This window comes from Ceratotherium simum, chromosome X (assembly GCF_057802395.1).
Source record: "Ceratotherium simum simum isolate JZ-2026a chromosome X, ASM5780239v1, whole genome shotgun sequence".
Classification (NCBI taxonomy): Eukaryota; Metazoa; Chordata; class Mammalia; order Perissodactyla; family Rhinocerotidae; genus Ceratotherium; species Ceratotherium simum.
The window spans coordinates 2096599-2119506 of NC_141940.1; the positions used below are offsets into that span (position 1 = coordinate 2096599).

Sequence of the window (22908 nt, forward strand, 5' to 3'; positions counted from 1 at the left end):
GGTACTCAGGCGGAGCCCCACCCCACCCCCCCACGTGCCGTAGGGCACCAAGTGACACTTTTGGAACATTCTCTGGCTTCCTGCTTGGCCTTTGTGGGAGCCTTCCCTGAGGTGATTCCTCCCATTCCTATGGGTACCCCGTTCCCTGCCCACTCTCAGGTTCCCACTTTGCCTGTGGCTCTTTGACCCCTAAGACAGATGGGAGCCCAGTTTCCTCCTCTCCCTGAATGTGGTGTCACTGGGGGCCCTGGCTGGGTGAGGGTCAGGGGCCTGAGCTGAAGGCAACTCGTTCCTCCCACCACAGGTGCCGGGCCTGAGTGGAAGCCTGGGAACCTGCCCATCCAGGACTCCCACGGTGAGTCTGTGTGCTCTCCCTCCCAGCTCCCTCTCTGCTCCAGGCCTGCCATCCCTGACTTGCTCACTGTTTTCACCAACATGTGCCCTCAGGGGTTCTCCTCTAGTGGAGAGCAAACAAGCCCACATCTCGAGCGAGCTGTGACAGAGGGACATCCAGGTCAGGGAAAGCCCTCTGGAGCCTGTGACCTTGGGGCTGCATACGAGAGACCAGGAAGAATCGGGTCTCGAGAAAGGGGGTGGGTGGGTAAGCGGCAGCAGGATGGGCTGGAGACCCCTGTGGGAGAAAGGAGGGAGGCCTCGGGTGGCCAAGGGGCACCTGTGGGCTCTAGTGGGTTCCAGCAGAGGCTGCTGGGCACTTTTGCTCTTTAGAAAGATCACTTTGACTGCTGCCAGGAGGGAATAGAGGGGGCAAGAGTGGAGTTGGGAGGCCGGCTGGGGACTGTTGGGGAGTCAGAATGAAAAGGAGGGGGCGTGGAGATGACTGTAGTTAGCCTAAGGTGGGAGACACTTAGCCCTGTGTCCCTGTGCCAGGAAAGAACTGGTAGGGTGGAGTGGGCATAGATGGGGGCAGGAGGACAGGGGTAGGGGAGGCAAGTGGAGGGAGGAGAGCAAGGCCTGGGGGTGCCTGATGACCCCATTTTTCCTCAGGCAGCAGAAGCCACAGCCATGGGGCCGAGGGGAAGGCCGTGCAGGGAGCACCTAGTAGACTCGCTGGGGAAGGCAGGGGCTTTGTCTAAAAAGGCAGATTTCTATTTTATTTCCAGATGTGATTCTCTAGCAAGCAAATAAATACAGTGGGGGAGGGGGGAAGGGGTAAGGATGGCTATAAATTAGAAAGAAGCCCAGGTGGGGGAAGGAAGGGTGGGTAGGTGCAGGGAAGAGGCAGCAGGGAGCCCCCGGGGCGGGCACAGCACCTGGCTGTGCCCCTTGCCCCCCCTGCTGGCCCCTTCTCGGTGCTGGCTTGACCCAGAGGTCATAAGGCACTGCGGTGGTGGGTCCTGCTTGCTGCTCTCCAAGCTGGCGGCCTCTGGAACCTGCTGTGGCCCAAGCTCACAGGTCAGTCACCTTGTTCTCCACCAGGGCGGCGATCTGCTGTAGGCGGCAGGCCAGCTGCATCTTCTGGCCCACAGGGTCCTCCTCCAGGGCGCTGATGATCTGCCAGGGCAGAGGAGGGCACCCTGCTTGAGGCCCTAGCCCTCTGCTCACTGGCCCAGGGGCCCCCAGCTCTGCTTCCGTCTCAGCATTGGCCTGGGGATCCTGTAGGGGCTGCCCTGGGCCTCCCTGAGGAATACGGATGGAAGCCAAGCCCCTTCCGTCCTGCCCCCAGGTAGGTTCCTGGGGCCTCCCTCTGGGCTCTGGGGGCCTGCCCCTCCCCCCTGGAGTGCCCTGGGCCTCACCTGGTCGTAATACCTGTGGATGTGCTTGTAGAGCTCTTGTAGAGCTTCCAGGCAGTGGGGAGCAGAGGCATAGTTCTGGGGGCAGCACATGGGGGGATGAGGCCCCAGCCTGGGCCTCAAGCCCCAGGCCTCCCTTCTCCACTCTGCCCCCTAAATGTGGAGGATTGTACCCCTTGAACCATGCCTCACCCCAGAGAGCTCAGCCAGTGCCGAGTTCATCTCCTGGTAGCTCGCCGCAGAGCTCTGGCGAATGTCGTAGTAGTATCTGGAGAAGCGGACACAGTTAGCGCGGGCAGCCCCCACCCCCAGCCGTGATGCCCCAACACCTACCTCTCTACCATCTGCTTGTAGCGGGGGATCTCCCGGGCGTAGAGCAGTTTGTTCACCGGGGAATCCTGCTCCGGGTCGGGGGGGTGGGGCATCAGCGGGGAGGGAGTGGAGCTCCGACCCTGTCACCCTGACAGCGCCACCAGGGCCCCGTCCCCCTGACCTCCTGGCCCCCACTAGGCACCATCCCCCAGCCCCACCCTGCTCTGCATCGAGCCCCCATGGTTTCCCCATCACCCTTTCCTGTTGAAGCCCCTGGCTGCCGCCAGCCAGCTCCGCTCTCACCCGGCCCACTTTATGCTCTGAGACAGTGCAAGAGTCGATGAAGGTCTGGGCGATGACGGCGAGGATAGCATCCACGTTGTCCGACACCCGCACGTCAAATATGAGCCGTGGGTTCTTCAGGGTGTTCACCCAGAACCGCAACAGCAGGCTGGGGACACAGGCCGTCCATGGGCATGGGGCCTCACATCATCAGCCTGGGCCCCAGCCCAGGACCCCCATTCCCTGGGGAGCTGTACTGTGAGCCCATGCTGAGGGCAGCCAGAAATCCAGGGTGGGTGCCGCAAAGCCTGGGTTCCTGTCCTGGGCCTGCCACCCCCGCCCTGGTAATGTCCTTGTCCCTCTGGGACTCCATGTCCCATCTGCTTGGGGGCAGGGGCAGCAGCCGAGGCACCTATTAGTCTTCCAGATGTGCAGGGTCTCCGGGTCCTCAATGCCGTGCTTCTCTGCCAGCTCATCCAGGAAGTCAAACAGGTACTTGACAGCGATGGGCACGGGCCGGTTCACGCTGAGGATGGCCTGGAATGTGTCATCCACAAACTTCTGTAGTGTGCCCTGGAAGGCAGGGGAGGGGGCTGGGTGACGAGCAGGATGTGGGGCCCTCGGGGTGGTGGCCAGCCCCAGGCTCTGTCAGCGGGTGGGGCCGCCCCTCTGCCTCTCAGGGCCATGCCCTCTCCGCAGCTCAGTTGGGGCCCCCTTGGTGAGCCTTCCCCGCCACCTGGCTCCCCCACCACACCGACCTTCATGGAGAGCAATCGGGTGAGGTAGATCTCCGGAATGGCTTTGGCCCGTGCCCGCTCCCGTTCCCGCTCCCGCAGGCTGCTGCGCCGCACCTTGGCCCCTTCTGGCTCCTCAGTGGCTTTCACCAGGTGCCAGAGGCGGACCCCACCCTCCTCACTGTCCTCTGGCATGGGGATGTCTGAGGGCACAGAAGCCCACCTCAGTCCTATGCCTCTGCCCCCAACCCCACGCCACTGGCTGAGGATGCCCAGCCCCCTCACCTGGTGGGGTGGAGCAGGGTGGGGGGAGCCAAGAAAGTAGGGCAGGGGAGATGTGGAGAGGAGGGTGGCAGCCCAGGGACTTGCTCAGCCCAACACCCCACTGCCTTGGAGCTCCCTGACCAGGACACACCACTGCCCTCATCCACCCCAGGCCCTTGGCTCAGCCTGGAGCTTTGGCTTGCCCGCTGGCAAGGTGGTGGGGAGAACCAGGCAAGGCAGATGGCATCCCCAGGACTCCTGCCGGCTCGCCTCAAGGTCCTGGGGACAGATGAGTGCGTCTGGGCTGCAGGACTCACTCTCCCGTGAGGGGCAGCTCTGGGCCAAGCTCTGGGAGATGGCACCTCCATTGTGCACCTGGGGGATGAGCCCCACTGTGGCTCCATCCGGGACCTGGCGGGGAGGGGAGGAGAGGCTGGGCTCCTCCCCTGGCTGATCCAGAGGCGGGGGCCCGCCCCCCGGCCCATGCCCACCCGGCACCTTGTAGTGCTGCAGAGTGTTGAGTCTCTTCCAGTGGTTCTGGGTCACCGAGGTCAGGTCCTCGTCTGACAGGGTTAGGTGACCAGCCAGGCCCGAGCGCCACTCTGGAGGGACCCAGGGAAGCCAATCAGCCCAGAGCCTGTTCCCCAAGTCCGCCATATGGAGCAAGGCAGAGCTGAGCATGGAGATGTGGGAACAGGCCCAGGCAGGGAGGGGGGGACGGGCTCTCTTACCAAGATCTAGGGCATGCACTGAGGGCCTCTGGGAGAATGGGGTGCCCTTGTAGACTTGGTCCAACACCTTCTCCTTGACCTGGGTGATGGTGTCCGTGTCGAGGACCCGGGCGGGCACACGCTGTGCCGCGCTGCTCCCGGGGGCCCCGCCAGCCCCGGGGCCCACCAGCACCATTAGCGTCAGGGGCCGGAACTCCACGTCCTCCCGCAGCAGGCGGCTGTTGTTCAGGGTCCGTTTCGCCTTGCCCGTCACGGCGTCCACAGGCCCCTTGTCCACCTGGTACTGGATAGCCCGGAGGAGCATGTACAGCGGCTCACCAGCCACCTCCTGCAACCATCAGGATGGGCCAGCGTCAACCAGGAGACCGGCATGCTGTGCGAGGCTCAGGAGGTGCAGAGGGTTCAGGGAGGGGCGGCCGGCTGCACAGAGCGGGGGCGGACAATGGCAGCCGGCCTCTGCCTCACATCCAGCCCCCTCACCGTGCCCTCATGCCCTGAGGCCCCTGGGGGAATTTGGGCACAGGTCTGTGACGCCCCAGCCTCACAGCCCCCAAAAGAGCGAGGGGAGCAGGTGCCGTCCAGGGCGTTCCTCACCCTCAGGAAGGCGTAGAGACAGATGGACAGCCAGTTGGTGAGCAGCTTCTCCACCATGGTCTCCGTCCTGTAGCGAGCAGGCCCCAGGTCAGAGATGTGGTGTTGCAGGGCCACCCTGTCCCTGGGCTGAGTGGGCAGCAGGGGGATGGCAGAGCTTTGCCGCCTGTCAGCCCTCTGTGCCCAGGTCCCTGGTGAGGATGCCTGTCTGCTTCCTGACTGGTGGCTTCTGTCCTAGCCCGCCTCCTGGGGGTTCCTGGCCTCGCCCACCTCAGGACAGGGGGTTGGGGGGTCAGCTCAGTGGGAGCCACCACCCCTGCTGCCAGGACCGTGGTCAGGCTGAGGCCAACCTGCGCAGCATGAGCTTCGGGTTCTTGTGCACATAATGGGCGGCCAGGTCGCCGAGCAGTGTCCTCATGATGTCGGTCAGGTACTCAAGCTTACTGTGCAGCACCAGGGACAGCAGTGAGGCCACATGGCAGCGGTCTCGCTGGGAGAAGCTGGGCTGCTCCTCCAGAGTGTGGATGAGCTAGGCGGGGGCGGGGGGGGGGCTGGTGCTTACTCTGGGAAGCCCCATGCCCCACAAGTCCTCCCACCTTTGTGCCCACACCTGCCACCTGGCCCAGTCTGTGCCCAGCCCTACCTCCTTGCCCCCTGAGGCACCCTGCCCACCCATGTGGCCCTCACTGTGAGGAGGAACAGCTTGCTGTTGAGCAGATTGGAGAGCTGAGTGAGGCCATGGCGCATGGGGGCACGGCGGCTCTCTTCCCCAGGCCCCTCGAGCACAGGCTGCAGTGGGCAGCCGCCATGTCCAGGGAAGAAGACGCGCTCGGCATATGTGTGGTAGTCCAGGAAGGGGATCCCGGTGGCCTCCAGGTCGCTGCTGAGGTCGGTCATCTCAGTCATCAGGTCTGTAGGCCAGGAGCCACTGAAGTGTGGGCTCAGGCCCGGGTGGGCCCTCTGCCCCGCTCCCCACCACCCGGTCCCCACCTGTGAACTCTTTGCGGCACTGATCACCCACGCCTATCTCCAGGTTCTCTAGCTGCACCAGAACCTTCTGGTAGTCCCGCAGGGCCTGCTTGCTCTTGTGCCTGCAGCCCAGGGACCAGGTGTTAGCCACAGGTCCAGGCCTGCCTGGGCCAAGGCCACCAAGCTGGGATGGCCGCCTGCCCTGAGGCCTGCCATGGGGCGCCCTTTCCAAAAGTGGAGAGGGAAGTTTTCACAGATGTGTGCATGGTGGGGAGGGCCCCTCACCTGTACATGAGGGTGAGGAGTAGCACGGCGGCGGTCAGCACGGCAGCCCCCACGCCCAGGCCCACCTGAGCCTCCATGGGGAAGGCAGACAGCACGGGCTCGGCCTCGTATTGGACGGGGCCCAGGGCCAGCCGCACATTGCCCATCTGCACCTGGGGGGGTGGGGCTCCTGAGTGCGGGCCCTCAGTGCTCTGCCCGACCACCCACCCGTGCACCCGGGGCCCAGCCTCACCACAAACTGTGGTAGGGTGCTGGAGCCATTGGTGGGCTGTGGGGCCTGTGGGGGCGGCTCACAGTACAGGTGGGTGAGCGTGAGCGTCTTCACCAGGCACTCGCCATCGCCGATGTGCACGCGCACCTCCTCTTTGCTGATCCCCAGGTTGAGTCCTTCACCCTGGGAGACAGACCAGGGCCCTGAGCCAGGCCTCCCAGCCTGTGCCCACAGCCCCCACACAGAGCCGGCCGGCTGAGGCCCTCACCTCCACGTCCAGGACATTGCCTGGCTTCAGGCGGTAAGGGCGGGTGGGCCCCTCACGGCTGAGGGGGGCCAGGCGGGGGTTGGGCTGGTATAGGAAGTCCTGGCCCCCGTTGGCACTGGCGAAGTCCACATGCACATTATCCAGGGCGAAGAAGACCCTCTGGGGGCGCGCCCCATCTGGCACAGCGGGGCTCCAGCACAGAAGGAGGCTGGACGAGTTGACAGAGCAGACAGTGGAACACTGCAAGGCAGCCGGGGCCAGGACGAGGCGGGTGAGCTGGGGCTCCCCTGCTCGCTCCCAGGGGCACAGTGTTCCGCCCCATCCTCCCTCACTGGGCATGGCCCAAGGGCAGATCTGCTGCCTGCTGGTGGGGGACTCACCTGCAGCAAGCCCGCTTCAAGCTGGATACAAGCATGGGGGGCTGCAGCAGGGGCCCCGCAGCTCCTCCTTGGCATCAGGTCCCGGGGCTGGGCCCCCGCAGCCTGCACCTCCACCACTGTCTCCAGCCACACAGACAGCAGGGGCCTCCGCACCACGTTCAGGCCCGTGCCCCTGACTCGAATTAGCCGCCCGCCCCTGTGCCAGGAGAGTAGTCAGCAGAGTTGAGGGGTGGCAGGCAGTCCAGTCCAGCTCCACCTCCCCAGCAGGGTGCACGGGCTCCTCACCCCCGGAAGCTGACACTGGGCTCTGCCACCAAGAGCTGGGGGTCGGCAGTGTAGCGGAAGGGGCTGGTGAGCAGCGTGCGCTGGGCATGGCCAAAGACCACGCGTACCACAGCTTCTCCTGGGCTGGCCTGGGGCATGGTGTGGCACACAATGGCCTCAGGACAAACCGGCTCCTGGCTGCAGAGTGGGGAGGGGTCTGGCATCTTGGGCTCTAGCCTCAGTCCAGCCACCCCACAAGTAGCCCGTTTTGCTTCCCTTGACAAGGGCAGAGACTACCAGGGTGGGCACAGTGGCCATTTCTCTTGGACTTTGATGGAGGCCTTAGGGAGCCCCGAGTCTGCTGCCCCCACTACACACGGGACACTGAGGCCTGCAGGGAGCACCCCCAGCCAACAGCAATGGGGCTGGAACTAGAAGGAGAGAGATACTCACATAGGACAGGGCTGGCCACCCACAAAGGCGCTGATGTTGCCTCCTGTCTGGAGGTGCTGCCCATGGATGGTGAGCTGGGTGCCCCCTGCCTGGGGGCCCCACTGGGGACTCAGGCTCAGCAGGACGGGGTCCTGTAGGACAGGGCAGGCTGGGGCAGGCATGGCAGCCCGGCCTGGTGCTTCCTCACCTCGGCTCCAGTGCCCAAGGCCCTTAGGCTGCAAGATGCAGGCCCACTTCCCAGCTCTGCCTCCTGGGCCACAGCTGACCACGCCCTCCTTCCAGAAGCCCTGTGCCTGGCTTCTGCAGCCCCTCAGTTCTCCTTCCAACTGCCCTGCCCCACCAGGGTGGGGGTCTTCTCTCCTCACTGTGTCTCTGCCCCTCGGGATGGCCTCCTCCTGTGCCACGGCTTGTACCTTCCAGGCCCCCCAAGCTCTCAACCCCGAGATCCAATTGTCTCCTTGGGGTGCTGCATGTGCCAAGCAGAACTCCTGATGCTAACCCGCCCCTGCCCCAAATGCTCCCGCCCTCGGTCTCCTGGCCCCAAAAATGACCTCAGCAGTGGCCGAGGGCTCAGGCTAGTGCGTCTCCGCCATCTCCATGCCTGCAGCAGCCAGGCCTGCAGCAAACCCCGACAGCTCTGCATCCCCACCCAGTCAGCCCGTCACTGCTGCTGCTTCTGCTGCCTGCCTCCCCCCTGACCCGCTGCTGCCCTGCCCGCCCTCCTCTGGGGGCCCTGAATGATCACGGATTACGTGGCTTTCCTCCTGGACATGTGGCAACACTTCCTACCACCTCATCTAGGTGTTTGTGCCCTCCTGCTCCTCCCTTGTACTAACCCCTTCGTGGAGACCACCCCAGGGTGGGCACTGACCTGGTAGGTGAAGTGCTGGGTTGAGATGCCTGGTGGCCGACTCTTAATGGCCACTTGGATTGGCCCCACAGTGCCGTTGGGGGCAGGAGACGTCACACACACAATCCTGGGAGCAGAGGCTCAGTAGCTGCTTTGGGGCCGTGAGCCCGGCCCTTCCCCGGTGTCCAGCCATGGGCCACCTGCCAGCCACTGCCTGGAGCCCGCCCCCTCCACCCCTCCCACTGCCAGCTCCCCTCCTCTCCCCTCCCCTGGCTCATCTTCCTTTGACGTATCTGACACGGGCCCACATTTCTTGGCTGCCAGCCTCCCTTCTCTCTGGGTGGCCGGTCTCTGAGGGACTCCCTGGGAGGGTGTCCCTCCACCCCTGGCCTCCGAGATGCCTCACCGGGCAGAGGTGCGGTAGAGAGAGGGGTCAGGACTGCAGGGCTGGCCGGCCACGCTCACTGCGTCCCGCACGTCGGCAAAGTCCCGACCCAGGTTGGAGCCCAGGATGGTGAGGGCCAAGCCGCCCTCGGGGGGGCCGGTCAGGGGCTCGATCTGTGGCAGGGAAGGATGGTGATGGGATCCCCCAAACCCACACCCACTCTACAATGGGGGGTGCCCGGCAAGCCGACCAGCCTGAGGTGGGACAGAGCTGCTAGGGTGAGGCTAGGACAGTGGGGGGCAGAGCAGGGGGTAGGGGGTGGGAGGAGGAGGGGGGAGGCTGGGCCATAGGGTAGGGGTGGGGGGGCAGAGGCCTGGGTGGGGGCTGGGGGCTCACCGTGTCAATGCTGGGCGTGGGGCACAGCAGCTCCACAGCCCCGGGTGGGCACAGTGGCCCATAGCGACAGGTGGGCTGGCCGTGGCTGCACCACAAGCAGCCCAGGCTCCTGTTGGCCGCCTGGCAGTGGCTGCAGTCAGGGTGGCCCACGGCACAGTCATACAGGGTCACTAGGGAAGGTCAGACAGCACACTGAGGTACTTCCCCTCTGCCGCGTGCCCCTCCTTGCCTGCCCTCCCACCCCCGGGCTCACCATGAAGAGGGCGGGCGTTGTCCAGCCGCTGGCCTTTGCCCCGGGTGACATAGATGGGCACTGGAAGCTCCCGCTGGGCCATGGAGGGATGAAACTGTGGGTGGAGGGTGGGATCAGGCCACTCCTCCCTGGATGAGTGTCATTGTTCAGTGCCCACATCTCCCACCAGACTGCACACCGAGGGCCTGCACAGAGGCCTCGTGAGTGACGACAGGTTGAGGAGGGCGAGCCTCTGAGGGCCTGGGACAAGCTGAGAGGTGAGGGGGGAGGCGGGGGGCATCCAAGGGCTGCAGAAGGCATCCAGTGGCAGGTGAGGCTGTAGAGCCATGGGGGAGGGGTGGGGGGGGCAGAGGTGGCCCACCTGCTGGGCCTGGCAGTAGATGAGGCTCGTGTCCCCAGCCATCTCTTCCAGGGAGGCCGGCAGCCTCCGTAGTTCTCCCGGTAGCTCCAGCCAGCAGTGGTAGGAGGCAGGGAGGCCCTGGGGGTGGGTACTGTCAGGACCCTGGACACCATCAGCCACCCCTCCGCTGTCCCTGTCCCCCGCCCACCAGACTGCTCACTCTGAAATGTTGAAGGTTCCACACGCGCAGGGCCAAACGGCTCTCCCAGCCCACAGGCACCAGGACAGGACCTGCCAGGCCTTCGACTTGCGGACAAGCCCCTGGGCCACGCTCCTGGACATCCACCTGGGGAAAGGAGACCCCTTAGCCCTTCAGAAGTCGAGGGTCGAGGGGCCTTGGCAGGGCATAGGGTGGGACAGGTCTGCAGTAGCAGTGAATGTGCTGGACTAGCCGCTGGATGACCAGTGGGAGGTCAAGCAGTGGAGGGAGTCCACCCACCTCCTGGGCACTGTAGATGGTCCTCTCGCCCTCCGGGCAGTGCTCCCCGTGCACACAGTTGCTGCTCTGGGGGCACCAGTGGCACCGCCAGAGGCTGCTCACACAAGCACGGCACCTAGAGGAGCAGGGAACTGCTCAGGCTGGGCACCGTCTGGGGTCACCACCCCTCCCCAGCAGCCAGGCCCTGCACTCACGGGGCAGCCACCTCCAAGGCCTGGACAGCACTGCAGTCATAGAAGGAGAAGTTGGTGGCAGCCACGGCCACATCCTCAAACATCAGGGCCAGGGGCAAGGTGATGTGGTCTGGGAGGGGATGGTGGTGACAGGGAAGGTCATGTGGCTCCTGCCCCTCTAGCTCCTGCCCTGGCCCCCCCGCCCCAGGGGTCCCTCACCTGTGCCTGGAGGGTTAAGCGGCAGCTGGTCTTGGGGAGGGGTGACACAGGCCACGTGGGGCCCTTCCACGTGAGCCAAGCTATCATAGTCCCCAAAGGCACAATGAAAGTATTCATCCATGGTCAGGGTGGGCAGCCGGGGGACAGACAAGGTGACCTGAGACACGTGTGAGGAAAACAGAGCAGGCAGGGGCTTCTCGGGGGGCCCACCTTGCCAAGGGAAATGGAGCCAGGGCAGAGTGGGGTGGGAGAATGGGGGAACCCCCCCAGGTGGGCAGTGGCAGGCGCCTCACCTGGCCCTGCTCCTGGCGGGGGTGGTGGGCCGGCAGAAGGCTCTGGACGTGCAGGCAGCGGCTATCCTTCTCATAGCTCCACAGCCACTGGTTTGGCTGGGCTGCCCGCCCACATTGACCCTTGCGGGTACATCTGCGGGGCGGGGGCCCATCAGGTCACCACGTGGGTCTCAGGCTCCCCGGGGTGACTGGCAGCAAGGGGGTTGGGAGAATGGCTCAGCTGGAGGGCAGTGAGCAGGAAGCGGCCAAGCACAGAGGGCTGCGCCGCCAGTGCACGGGCTTTGGTCTTGACTGTGAGGGAGGGTGGGGCCGCTGCTGCGGATCTGACTTAGGGTTGCCATAAAGGATTCCTGGGGCTGCCGCATGGAGCCTCGCCTGGAGGGGAGCTGGAGCAGGCTGGGGACACCTGGGTGGGGCTGAGGCAATGAGAAGTGTTGGGAAAGGGGTGCCAACCAGATTCCTGGTTCAGTGGGCTGGGGCAGGATTGGAGGACTCAGCAATGGCCTCGCGTCTCCACCTCAGGGAGCCGAGTTGGCCCCCTGGCATGCCTAGAGCTGCTTCCGGGTCCCGCGCTCACCTGCCCTGGAGGACACACCAGCCACACAGTGGGTCCCGGGCCTGGAGGCAGCTGGTGCAGTTGGAGGACTGGGGGCAGTCTGCTACAGATACCCGGTCCACCTGGACAGGGAGCAGGGGAGAGAAGTGGAGGATGCCGGGACTTGTGCTCCGTGTGCCCAGCCCCCAGGGACAGCCCTCACCTGCTGGGCAGTCAGGATGTAGAGGTGGCTGCCACTGCTGTCCACCAGCAGGTCCGGGCTGATGGCTGAGCCTGGAGGCCCCACCTGCTGGGAGTGGTACACTTGGCCTTGGGAGCCGTTGAGAAAGACCTGGGGGGACCACAAGGACAGGGCTGGGCTCTCAAGATGGCCACAGGCTGACCATGCAGGGCACATGCTCTTTTCTTGGCTGGGGCTCCCAGAACATCCCATTCCATAGAGGAGGCAGGAAGTGTGGAGGCTGGAGTTTACCTCAGAGAGACTTCTGGGGCCAGGCTGGCTTTGAGGACCAGGTACTGCCCGCCCCTCCCCCACCTTGACTGTGGGTTCCTACTATCGGCTGGAGAAGTTGGGGCTGCCCAGGAGGCTCCTGGGCAGTCATCCTAAGCCACGCATCTGGGAGCCAGAGCAGGAAGTGGTACCCAGCCAGCCATCAATGTGTGGCATGGCCTTCTGACCTGCCAGCAGGACACAGGCTGAGAGGCAGAAGGCACCTGGGGCTTCCCTGAGCCACTGCAGGGCCGGGGCACATGCAGTCAGGCCAGTGAGGCTGAGCCAGCCCGGCAGCGTAGTGGCTTCGGAGCCGGGGGGCCGGCGCTAGGGTGGCCCCTCCTTTGTCAGGCCCTCACCTTATGCAGCCGGCCCTGGGTGTCCCCCAGGAAGGCTATCGTGTGCCCGTCTGCGTGGAGGGCTGTGATGGCGCTGATGGGCTGCCCGAGCTGCAGCAGGGGCTCGGCCTCCAGGGGCTGGAGGCCAGCGATGGGACTGGGGGTGTGCTCATCGCCACAGGGGTACGACTCGGGGGAGTCCTGGACGGGCAGAGATTGGAGAATCAGTTCCCGGAAGAGGCAGGAGATACCTTCCCCACGCCCAGAGCGACAGTCAGAGGAGGACAGCCAGGTAGCCAGTGAGAAGAGAGCAAGGCAGGCTGGAGGGCAGGGCCAGGGAGCCCTGGGGGACTGGGGGCAGAGCGATGAGGCCCTGATCCCTGTGACAGGACAAGCAGAGAGAGAGAAAGCCTAAAAGAAACAGGCCAAGAGCAGCTAGGAGGCTTGGAGACCAAGCTGGCCCCTCCTTGACGTCCTCTGAGAGGTCACGGGCGACTGTCACCTGAGAGTGTCTAGCCGCCCACACCCGGGGACTACATGCTGCAGCCCCTGCCCTGCGCTGAGAGATGCCACAGGTCCATGGAGGGGCAGGGTCAGAGAGGCAGGCCAGGCAGGACGAGGCAGTGAGAGAAGGTCAGAGCAACCGCCAGAAGGTGGTGCGCAAGGGCTGAGAGGGCAGGTCTGGGGTCTAGGGCCCAGCCACTCACAGGGGGCAGGGTGACGCAGCGGGACGTGACACCGTACTCCACAGTGGCTTCCTCCGCGCCGCTGGGGCCCCTGCCGCCTGCTGTGTAGCACAGGCGCCTGGCCTGCTCCATGGTCCTGTCCAGCTCGGCCAGGGGAAAGGCGCACAGGGCCGCCTGTGCTCCCCTCGGGCCCGCGGCAAATGCCCCTAGCAAGGTGCCCGGGGTGAGGAAGGCAGCATGGACAAGGCCCTGGCCCCGGCAGGTGAGGGGCACCTCCACATAGGAGTACAGGTTTGCGTCCCCCAGACAGACGCGGGCCACATAGGAGTGGTACTCAGCCTGCTTCCGGGCCCCGCGGCGGCGGAAGACGAAGTAGGCGGAGCGGGCGTCGGCGAAGGCCCCCACGTAGCTGTTGTTGTAGTCGGAGAGGTCGCCCACCACGAGGCGGCCCAGACCCTCGCTAGAGAAGGGCTGCGGCCCGGCCAGCTGTCGCACGCTCAGGGGTGGCACCCCTCCCGACAGCTTGCCCGCCAGGCCTCTGGCCACCAGCAGGAGGTCGCGGCCTGGGGTAGGCACCACCAGGCCCACCGTCGCCACTCCCAGGGCATTGGCAGCCACAAACTGCCCGTCGCCAGGGTCCTCAGCCTGGTATAGCACCTCGGCCACGTCCTCCAGGCGCCGCTTCTCGCATACACCCTGCCGCACCTGCCCGCATGCCACCAGCTCCTGGGACCGGCTGCTCACCAGCAGCAGCTGGTTGGCGTTGTCGGTGAGCCGGGCCTGCGGGCACTCAGCCGGGTCTCGGAAAGGCACGCAGTCGGGACTGTCGAAGACAGGGCCGGTAACCGCCACTGCCTCGAGCTGCAACGCAGGGCTGAGCTGGAAGAGGCGGTTCACGGCGCCGACGTAGAGCGTGCCTCGCCCCGGCGCCAGCGCCAAGCGGTTGAGGGTGGTGTTGGGCGCTGAGAAGCGATGAGCCTGAGTCGGGGGCGGCGGCGGGCACAGCAGCAGCAGCAGCAGCACGAGCAGGAGGTGGGGGTTGAAGGGCGGCCAGGGATCCATGGCAGGGGCCTGGGGGAGAGCAGAGCTGCAGGAGGCTTGGTGGGCCGGAGCACTGGCCACCCCACACCTGCCGGGCAGAGTCAGGGCAGAACAGAGGGGGTGGAGAGAGAGCGCCAGAGAGAGAGAAGCATCGAGAAGAGAGACAGACATAGAAAGGGAGGGAGAGAAGGACAGAGAGGCAAAAAGCAAGGACAGAGAGAGACAGAGGGTGGAGAGGAGCAAAGAGAGGGACAAAAAGAGCAGGGAGGGAGAGAGAGAGACACTGAGAGGAAGGCAGGATGAGGGCGAGGCAAGGCTGCAGAGGTGGTGATGAGGTGATGGGGAGAAGGGAGGGGTGGGGAGCCTACAGACAAAAGGGAGGGGGGCAGGAGCCCAGCGAAATCGGCGAGGACATGGACATGGACCAGGATGTGAGAGAAGGAAAGTCGGTGGAAGCCATATCTGGGCGGGGAGGGGTCCTGTGCCCACCACCCAGACAAGAGAGATGGCATGGAAGCAAGAGGAGGGAGGCCCCCGTGCAACAAAGGGGGACACCCGCAGCACAAGGAACAGCAAGGGCAGGGAGACACCCCAGGGAGAGAAAACTCACCCTGGGCAGCCAGGGCCAGCTGCAAAGAGGTACCCTCACCAGCAGGGAGAGGGAGTGCTGTAGAGAAGAGAGAGAGCCAGGGAGAAACTGAGGCAGCCAGAGAACTGTAGGCGGAGACATAGATGGACACTGCCTTGGCCTGCCTCAAAGATGGCAAGGAGTGGGCGGCCTGAGCCAGGGCAGAGGAAAAGATGGTCAGAGGGCTGGGAGGACCCCAGAGTGAGCGGGGTGGTGGGGGATACCCCGGTCAGAGCAAGGGTCGGGGGAGAGCTGGGAGCCAGCCAGAGTGGGGACTGGGGAAGGCTGAGGGGCACCAAGAGACAACACAGGGTGCAGGGGTGGCAGGAGGCCCCTGCCCCATGGGAAGTGTTGATGTGGAGGGGGGTGAGAGAGAAAAGAGAGGGGACTGAGAAGAAGACAGCCGGAAAGAGAGCTTGACTGACTTGAAAGAAAGTCTTAGCCGGGAGCAAGGCATGGGCACCCGTCCTCACCCATTCGGAGCCATTCGGAGCCCAGACTGGAGGTAGCTCTCATGGGCCTGGTGGGGGCCTGAGGCTGAGCCCTGAGGGGAAGGGTGGGGGCCCAAAGCCTCCAGAGGAGGCTCTGAGTGGGGCTACTGCTGTGTCCCCCCACCCTGCTGCCCAGCTGGGTGCCATTAGCAGCAGCCCCTGCCCAACAGCCTCAGGGTCCAGCTGGCTGCCTAGGTGACCAGGCAAGAGAGACACACAAAGAAAGAGACGCCACACCAGGCAGAGCCCCTGGTCCTTGGCAGTCCCTCACTGCTCCCTCCTTCTGACCCTGGGCGCAGAGCCACAGACAAGGGGACAGAAGCCAGGTCCTAAGTTGAGCTAGGGTCCTGCACAGCTGGGCTGGTAGGCACACACCAGGCAGGAACAGGCCCATGGTCCCTCAGCATGCTGGAGCCTGCCAGCAGAGCCGTAAGCCTGGGCCCTGGCGGTATGCGGGCAGGGGCAGAGCTCTGAGGAAGGCCCCCAAGCCCCTTATCTCAGGAACACAGACAGGAAGGTTGGGCCTAGCCCGGGGACAGGGGCATTTCCTCTAGACCCGGGATATCAGCAGCAGTGTCTGGGGCGTGGGGGTGAGGGGCCGCAGCCGGGAGCCACAGCACCTTGGAGCCCCATGCCCAGGCTCCCCGGTGCTGTTTCACCTGCCCTGCTCCTCCAGGGACATCTTGGGATGAAGGACCCAGGCACTTACCACCACGGAGGGGAGCAGCAGAGGGCTCTCTCCCAGGTGGTGTGGCACCGAGGGAGGCGCCTCTTCTCAGTTCAGCTGCCCCAGGGCAGTGGGGACGGGCCCAAGTCAGCTGTGGGGGGCATTGTCCTGAGTGGGAGGGAGACAGTCGAGGCGCAGCCCCATTCACGCTGGCCTCGGCGGCCGGGCTCCACGACAGCTGGCAGCTTTGTCAGTAGTGGCCGGGCCAAGGCAGCCCTGCCTCCACCCCAACAATGTCCCCTTTGTCCAGTGGCCCAGGCCAGGGGCCCACTATCTGGTGCTCTTACCCCCACCCGGGCTGTTCTGGCCAGGGGGCTCCCTGCCACTCCCCACCCCCAGAGAGACACCCCCTGGGATCTGAGGACAAAGGAACAGAGTTTCCTCCAGCCAGAAAAATAAGACCCACACAGCCAGTGCCATGCCAGCCAGCATGCTCCTCCCTGCGTCCCCCCCCCCCCGGTCCCTGTGAAGGGCACAGGGTAGGCCCCGGCGCCCCCATGGGAGGATCAGGATGCTGAGCCCCTACAATGGCAGCCTCAGCCCTGGGAGCCCTGATGCTGGGCTGAAGTGCCAGTCCTGGCCCTCAATGCCTGCCTTTGTCCAGGCTGGGGGCAGGGGAGACCTTCTCCCCCCACTCCCCCCACCCCTTTGGCCTGGAATAAGACTGGCCAGAGAGCAAGCGATGGGACTGTCCCATCTAGCCCCACCCTGGGGGACTGGCAAACTCATGCCAGGTACAGCAGGGTGGTAGTGGGCAGTGCCAGTGGAGGATGCTGCTGGAGGGGGCTGAGGCAAAGAAGATGCACAGGAGAAGGTGGGAGGCATGGTCCCTGGGAACCCAGCCCTTAGCTTCAGGCATGGCAACTGTTTGCTGGCTGTCACTGACCCCTACTCAGGGAAACACCATCGCAGGATGAGCCTAGACCCCCCTCCATGCATGGGGTGGGGTAGGGGGTGGGGAAGAGAGTGGTGGCTGGCAGCTGGCTCCCCTGCCACCCTCATAGGTCACCATCTGCACACCAAGTCAGCAGAGCTGGGGCTCTGGGGCCCCTGGCAGGGCAGGGGCAGGTGCACTCGGGTTGGGGTTCCAGCCTTCTCCACGGTGTGGTGTGGGGCAGAAGCAGGCTCCAGGGTGAGGTGGCAGCAGCGGGGCTCACTGCCACCTGGCTGGGCCGGTTGAGTGGCTGTGGGGGCAGGGAGCCAGGCGGGCAGCCTCCCTACCCTGTGCCCTGCCCCTGGCCAGCACCAGCTCTCCCATTTGGGGGCAGAAGCCCCAGGTCCTAACTCCCAGCTCCAGGGCTACCCGATGGCGGGGGCACCATGCCTCCAGGCATCAGGAGGTGTCGTCATATGGCTGGGGCTGGTGCCTGAGGGACTTGGCTCGATCCAGGATAGTCGGCCCTGAGGACCTCTGGCTTCTCCGACCCCAGCACACCCCGAGGCGGCGCCCCCCCACCCGGCGGCCCCTGTACCCCATGCCCTCGCCAGCCCTAGCTCCTGCATACCTGGGCAGGCCGCCGGCAGCGGCCGAGGAGCAGCTGGTGGTGCCAGGAGTGCGTTCCAGCGGAGCCCCAGCCTCCCTCCCCACAATGCAATCTTGCCCAGCGCGACTCATCCCGGCGGGCCCAGCCGGGCAGCGCAGCCCCTCCCCGCCCGCCCCTTCGCCCTACGGCACTAGGCAGGGCGCTGCTGCCCTCTGCTGGCCTCGATGGGCACCTGGCTGGAGCAGGTGTGGGTGGGCAGTGCCCTCCCATCTGGTGGGCAGGTGGGCTTTCTATAGCCTTCCACGAAGTGCCTACTGGGTGCCAGGCTTGAGCCTGGAGCTGGCGCTGTTCAGAGACAAAGCCCACCACCACCTGCCCCAAGAGTTACCTGGGTCTTAGGGGCAGACCTACTTGCCAACAGATGAGGCCCCACTGCCAGGACAGCCCATCTGTGGAAGGCACTCTGGGGCACCAAGGAGAGAGAGTCAAGTCTAGGGGTGCTCAGGGCACCAGGGAGGCTGACCTTGAACCACACAGTGCTACTACTACTGGCGTCCTCCTGCCATCCCGGGTTGGTCTAAGTGTTCTGTGCATGTTAACTCACCCAGTCCTGCAGGTGGCGTGTCCACGGGGGCGGGTTTCCCCCTGCCTGGAGCACAAGCTTGGTCAAGATGGGCCGTGAGGGTGCAGAGGGCAGCAAATCAGGGAGAACTTGGACTTACCTGGCCATGGCCTTGTAGACAGCTTTGCATTTTGACAGGCACAAGCTGGTAGCCCTGGGGTGGAGAAGGTGGGGAAGCCTGGACCAGGGGTGGCTGTGGGCATGGAGCGAGGTGGATGTATTCCAGACAGGCTCTTGGGAGGCAGAATCCTGGAGACTTGGTGTTTGCTGGGATGCAGGCAACAAAGGCAGGAAAATCCAGGAGACTCCTGGGTCATTTCTGCTGGGGCATCACTCTCTATGGGGCAGGCAGTGGGGGGAAGGACAGGAGGACTGAGGGGCCCACAATGCAGGAGGGAATGGCTGATGGAGCTGTTGGTGTCTTGGCAGGAGAAGCTTGGCTCGTGGTGACTGGAGCACGGGGGTTGGGGGGTGGGTCACTAGAGGGGACTTGATGGAGGGAGGGTCTCTGAACAATAGGACTGGAAGGACTGTCCCTCAGCCCGCCCATAGCCAGCTGGGCCTCTCCCCACAGCCTGTCCTTCCCCCCACCCCCACCCCTAAAGCACACACATGTGTCCTTGGTGGCCTTAGGAAAGACAGACATCTTCAATCCCAGCATTGGAAACATTCGTCCTACCTTTCCACAGAAGAAAATAAATCTGTCACCAGGCAACATAATTTTTAGTAAATATGTATGTATCTGGCCTGCATGGGTCCCTTCCACCCCTCCTGAGCAGATGACAAGCAGCCCCTAGTCTGAAGTTGCTGGCAACCATGAAGGACCTTTGCTGGTCTTGTGAGCTTTAACATTGTATAGAAAGGGAGTTGTGCTGCAGGTTTCCTTTTGCAAATGGCTCCTTCCTGTCACCACTGTCCTTTGGAGATGTCTCGGTGCTGATCCACACGGATTGTCCATTCGGTCAGCTGTGTGGGATTCCATTTATTGGTGTTCCTGTGAGGGGTGGGCAGGCAGCCTCTACTGGTCTGAGCAACCAGCAGTGCTGTGTTGAGCATCCTGATGCTGTTTCCTTGATGAGTGCCAGGTTCTCTAGACGCTGGAAGGGGACTCGCCAGGTCATAGGGCATGTATGCTCCACGTTCCCCAGGCGTGGAAGAATCGCTTTCTAAGCTGGTGTCCCACATGACACTCCCACTGCCACTGTATAGACATTTATTTCTATTTCTCCATATCTTTGCCAACACTTGTACTTAGTACTTTTACTTAGTACTTAGTACTTTCTGTCAATACATTGGGTGTGTACAATGGATGCCTTGCCAGGCTTTTAATTGTCATTCTCTGACTACTAGTAATATTGAGCTTCTTTATGTTTCCTCTTCTGTAAAATGCCTGATCATATATTTGCCAATTTTCCTATGTAGTTGTCTTTTCCTTACTATTTTGAGAGATTCTTTATTATTCTAGATACCAGTCCTTGGTCTGTTATGTCTTCTCCCTGCATGTTACTTGTCTTCTCAGTTTGCTTATGGTATCGTTTGATGAACGTGTCTTAATTTGAATATAATCACATTTATCAATCTTCTCTTTTATGGTTTGTCATTTTTATCTTGTTTAAGAAATTCTCGGGCCGGCCCCATGGCTTAGCGGTTAAGTGCGCTCCCTCTGCTGCTGGCGGCCCGGGATTCGATCCCGGGCGCGCACTGAAGCACCGCTTCTCCGGCCATGCTGAGGCCACGTCCCACATACAGCACCTAGAAGGATGTGCAGCTATGACATACAACTATCTACTGGGGCTTTGGGGGAAAAAATAAATAAATAAAATTAAAAAAATAATAATAAAATAAAAAAGAAATTCTCCCCTACCCAAGCTCATAGAGATTTTCTCTTGTGTCTCTTTTCTGAATATCTTTACAGGTTTTCATATGCTGGTCTTTAATCCATATACAATGGGTTTGTTTGTATGTGGTGTGAGGTAGGGATCACGTTTTACCTTTTTCCACACAGGTGTCTATCATCTAAGCCCATCCTTCTCCACTGTTATGTGGTCAGCCCTTGGTCATAAGCCACGTCCCATGCCTGTGTGGGTGTGGCTCTCTCTTCTGTCCCTTTTGTTTATTTGTCTACCCCTGTTTTACTTACTGAAGCTCTAAACATACTTGGGAGTCACTTCTTTTTCTTCTTTCTCTTTCTCCTTTTCCTCCTCCTTGCTCTCCCCCTCCATTTGTTGCTCCTCCTCCTCCTCATCTTTCAAAACTTGCTCACCTAGTCTAGACGCTTTAGTTTTCCTTTGAAATTTGAGAAACAGCTTGTCAAGTTCCAGGAAAAACTCTATTGGGATTTTTTTTGAAGGGGTAAATGGGGATTTTGTTGAGTTTTGAGTCACTTTGGAGACTAGCCATCTCTAAGATATTAAGTTTCCCCATCTATGAGCATAGCATATCTCTATTTATTAAGAGCCTTTCAATACACTTGTTTTAAAAAATTTCATTTATTTATTTTTCCCCCAAAGCCCCAGTAGATAGCCGTATGTCATAGCTGCACATCCTTCCAGTCGCTGCATGTGGAACGCGGCTTCAGCATGGCCGGAGAAGCGGTGCGTGAGTGCACGCCTGGGATCCGAACCCGGGCCGCCAGCAGCGGAGCTCGCACACCCAACCACCAAGCCATGGGGCCGGCCCCTCAATACACTTTTCCTAACGGATTTGCACATCATTTGTTAGATTTATTACTAGGGACTTGCTTTTTTATGCCATTATAAATTCTATCTTCTTTTTAATTTACTTTCAGATTGTGCTGCTGGTATATAGAAACACAATTGACTTTTGTGTATTGATTTTGTATCAAGCAACCTTGTAAACTCTTGTATTAAATCTAATAATTCTTTTTGGATTCCTTTTGTGGCTTCTTTTTGGTTTTCTACTTACACAATCACATCATCTGCCAGTAATGACTGTTTTGTTTTTTCTTTTCCAGTCCTTTTAACTACAGTTTCCTTTTCTCGCTTTACTTCCCTGGACAGGGAATGTTCTCAATGTTTCATCGTTGTTGTGTGGACACCTTTATGAGGTTAAGGAAGTTCCCTTCAAGTTCTAGTTTGCTATATGTTGAATTTTATCAAATGCTTTTTCTGAATGCATTGAGATGATGATGTTACTGAATCCAAACACAGGTTTCTTTACCCACTGCATAGTAGGGCCAATAAAGAAAAAAACTGAAACACCAGGCTTGTGGCAAGGAAAGAGGTTTACTATCATCAAAATGCAGCCAGATAAGGAGATGGGAGTTAGGTCTCAGATCCACCTCCTCAATGGGAAAAAGGTAGGGATTTTTATCAGGGGTTTTAGGTAGAGGAGGGGGAGCGAGTGCTGGGGTTTTTGGTAGGGGAGGGGGAGCGTGTGCTGGGGTTTTAGGTAGAGGAGGGAGAGCGTGTGCTGGAGTTTTAGGTAGGGAGGGGGAGCATGTGCTGGGGTTTTAGGTAGGGAGGGGGAGCACGTGCCAGGGTTTTAGGTAGGGAGGGGGAGCATGTGCTGGGGTTTTAGGTAGGGAGGCGAGCGTGTGCTGAGGTTTTAGGTGGGGGGGGTGTGCTGGGGTTTTATTTTATTTTATTTATTTTATTTATTTTTTTTGTGAGGGAGATCAGCCCTGAGCTAACATCCATGCTAATCCTCCTCTTTTTGCTGAGGAAGACCAGCTCTGAGCTAACATGTATTGTCAATCCTCCTCCTTTTTTTCCCCAAAGCCCCAGTAGATAGTTATATGTCATAGTTGCACATCCTTCTAGTTGCTGTATGTGAGACGTGGCCTCAGCATGGCCGGAGAAGCAGTGCGTCGGTGCGCACCCGGGATCCGAACCCGGGTTGCCAGTAGTGGAGCGCACGCACTTAACCGCTAAGCCACTGGGCTGGCCCTCTGCTGGGGTTTTAGGTGGGGGAGGGGGAGGGTGTTCTGGGGTTTACGTGGGGGAGGGGGAGCATGTGCTGGGGTTTTAGGTAGGGGATGGGTAGCACGTGGCCTTGCTGGTGGGCACCTTCCCACCAGCCTGCATTTGGCCTTGAAGACTGAATTTCTTTCCCTTGACTGTCTGGACTTTTCTGGTTAGTTTTCTTTTTTTTTGTGAAGAAGATCAGCCCTGAGCTAACATCCGATGCCAAACCTCCTCTTTTTGCTGAGGAAGATTGGCCCTGAGCTAACATCCATGCCCATCTTCTTCTACTTTATATGGGACACCGCCACTGCATGGCTTGTTGAGTGGTTCGTTGCTGCGCACCTGGGATCCGAACCTGCGAACCCCGGGCCACTGAAGGGGAACGTGCGCACTTAACCACTACACCATGGGGCTGGCCCTTCTCCTTGGTTTTCATCTTCAGCCTGCGTTTGGCCTTGTGAGGCTGAATCTTGATTAACTGGAACCTTGACTTCCTGGGAAATACAGCTCACTCATATACTAAGGAGGGACGGAAAGACCTGGTTAGTTTTAAACAACAGTTGATTATGCTGAGTATGCACAGCTGCAGTTAGCAAAGCTTATCTCCAGGTTTTTGCTCTCTCCCTCTAGCCTAGGGAAGGTTTTCTAATCTCTTTGTGCCCGCTTTCAATGACAGAATTTTCCTCCTCTCGTGTTAATGTGGTAAATTACATTAATTGATTTTATAATGTTAAACCACCCCTTGCATTTTCTGGGCTAAACTCAGCTTTGTCATGGTGTATTTTTTTTCATACGCAGTTCTGGATTGGCTTTTTGTTTTTTAAGCCTTGTATTATCCTTGTTGTGTTTTGTTACTGAGACATCATAAAACACATTGAGAGAGCATTTCCTCTTTTTCTGTTCCCTGGAATAATTTATCTAACAGAGGGGTTATCAGTTTCTTGAAGGTTTAATAGAAATCATCTGTAAAACTATCTAGGCCTTCCTTGTTTTTGCAGCGTCCTGCCCCTCTATGT

General features: G+C 61.1%; 1 protein-coding gene across 1 annotated transcript; it reads right to left on the reverse strand.

The window, feature by feature from the left end:
- Positions 1-1031: 1031 nt before the first annotated feature.
- Positions 1032-17430, reverse strand: PLXNB3 (plexin B3). Its single transcript, XM_014797519.2, has 36 exons — positions 17366-17430; positions 15843-15968; positions 12995-14044; positions 12309-12488; positions 11662-11790; positions 11481-11581; positions 10904-11036; positions 10611-10767; positions 10413-10521; positions 10219-10333; positions 9940-10065; positions 9741-9857; positions 9380-9473; positions 9127-9296; positions 8752-8903; positions 8367-8472; positions 7496-7626; positions 7064-7240; positions 6779-6974; positions 6399-6638; positions 6152-6313; positions 5920-6071; positions 5656-5756; positions 5353-5576; positions 5016-5194; positions 4669-4735; positions 4075-4402; positions 3842-3945; positions 3661-3754; positions 3104-3282; positions 2758-2918; positions 2367-2514; positions 2085-2149; positions 1944-2019; positions 1755-1829; positions 1032-1512 (listed from the first exon to the last, which is right to left on the reverse strand). Exons 3-36 carry the CDS (start codon positions 14033-14035, stop codon positions 1408-1410), a joined length of 5694 nt encoding a protein of 1897 aa, XP_014653005.2. The 5' UTR covers positions 14036-14044; positions 15843-15968; positions 17366-17430; the 3' UTR covers positions 1032-1407.
- Between the last annotated feature and the right edge of the window lie 5478 nt (positions 17431-22908).

Coding starts and splice junctions, on each gene's coding strand:
- PLXNB3 (XM_014797519.2), bottom strand. CDS start 14,035: ATGGATCCCTGGCCGCCCTTCAACCCCCACCTCCTGCTCGTGCTGCTG. Junction 11,037..11,480: donor TGGTGTGTCCTCCAGGGCAG/GTGAGCGCGGGA, acceptor CCCGCCCCGCAG/ATGTACCCGCAAGGGTCAAT. Junction 3,283..3,660: donor GAGCTGCCCCTCACGGGAGA/GTGAGTCCTGCA, acceptor CTGTGCCCTCAG/ACATCCCCATGCCAGAGGAC.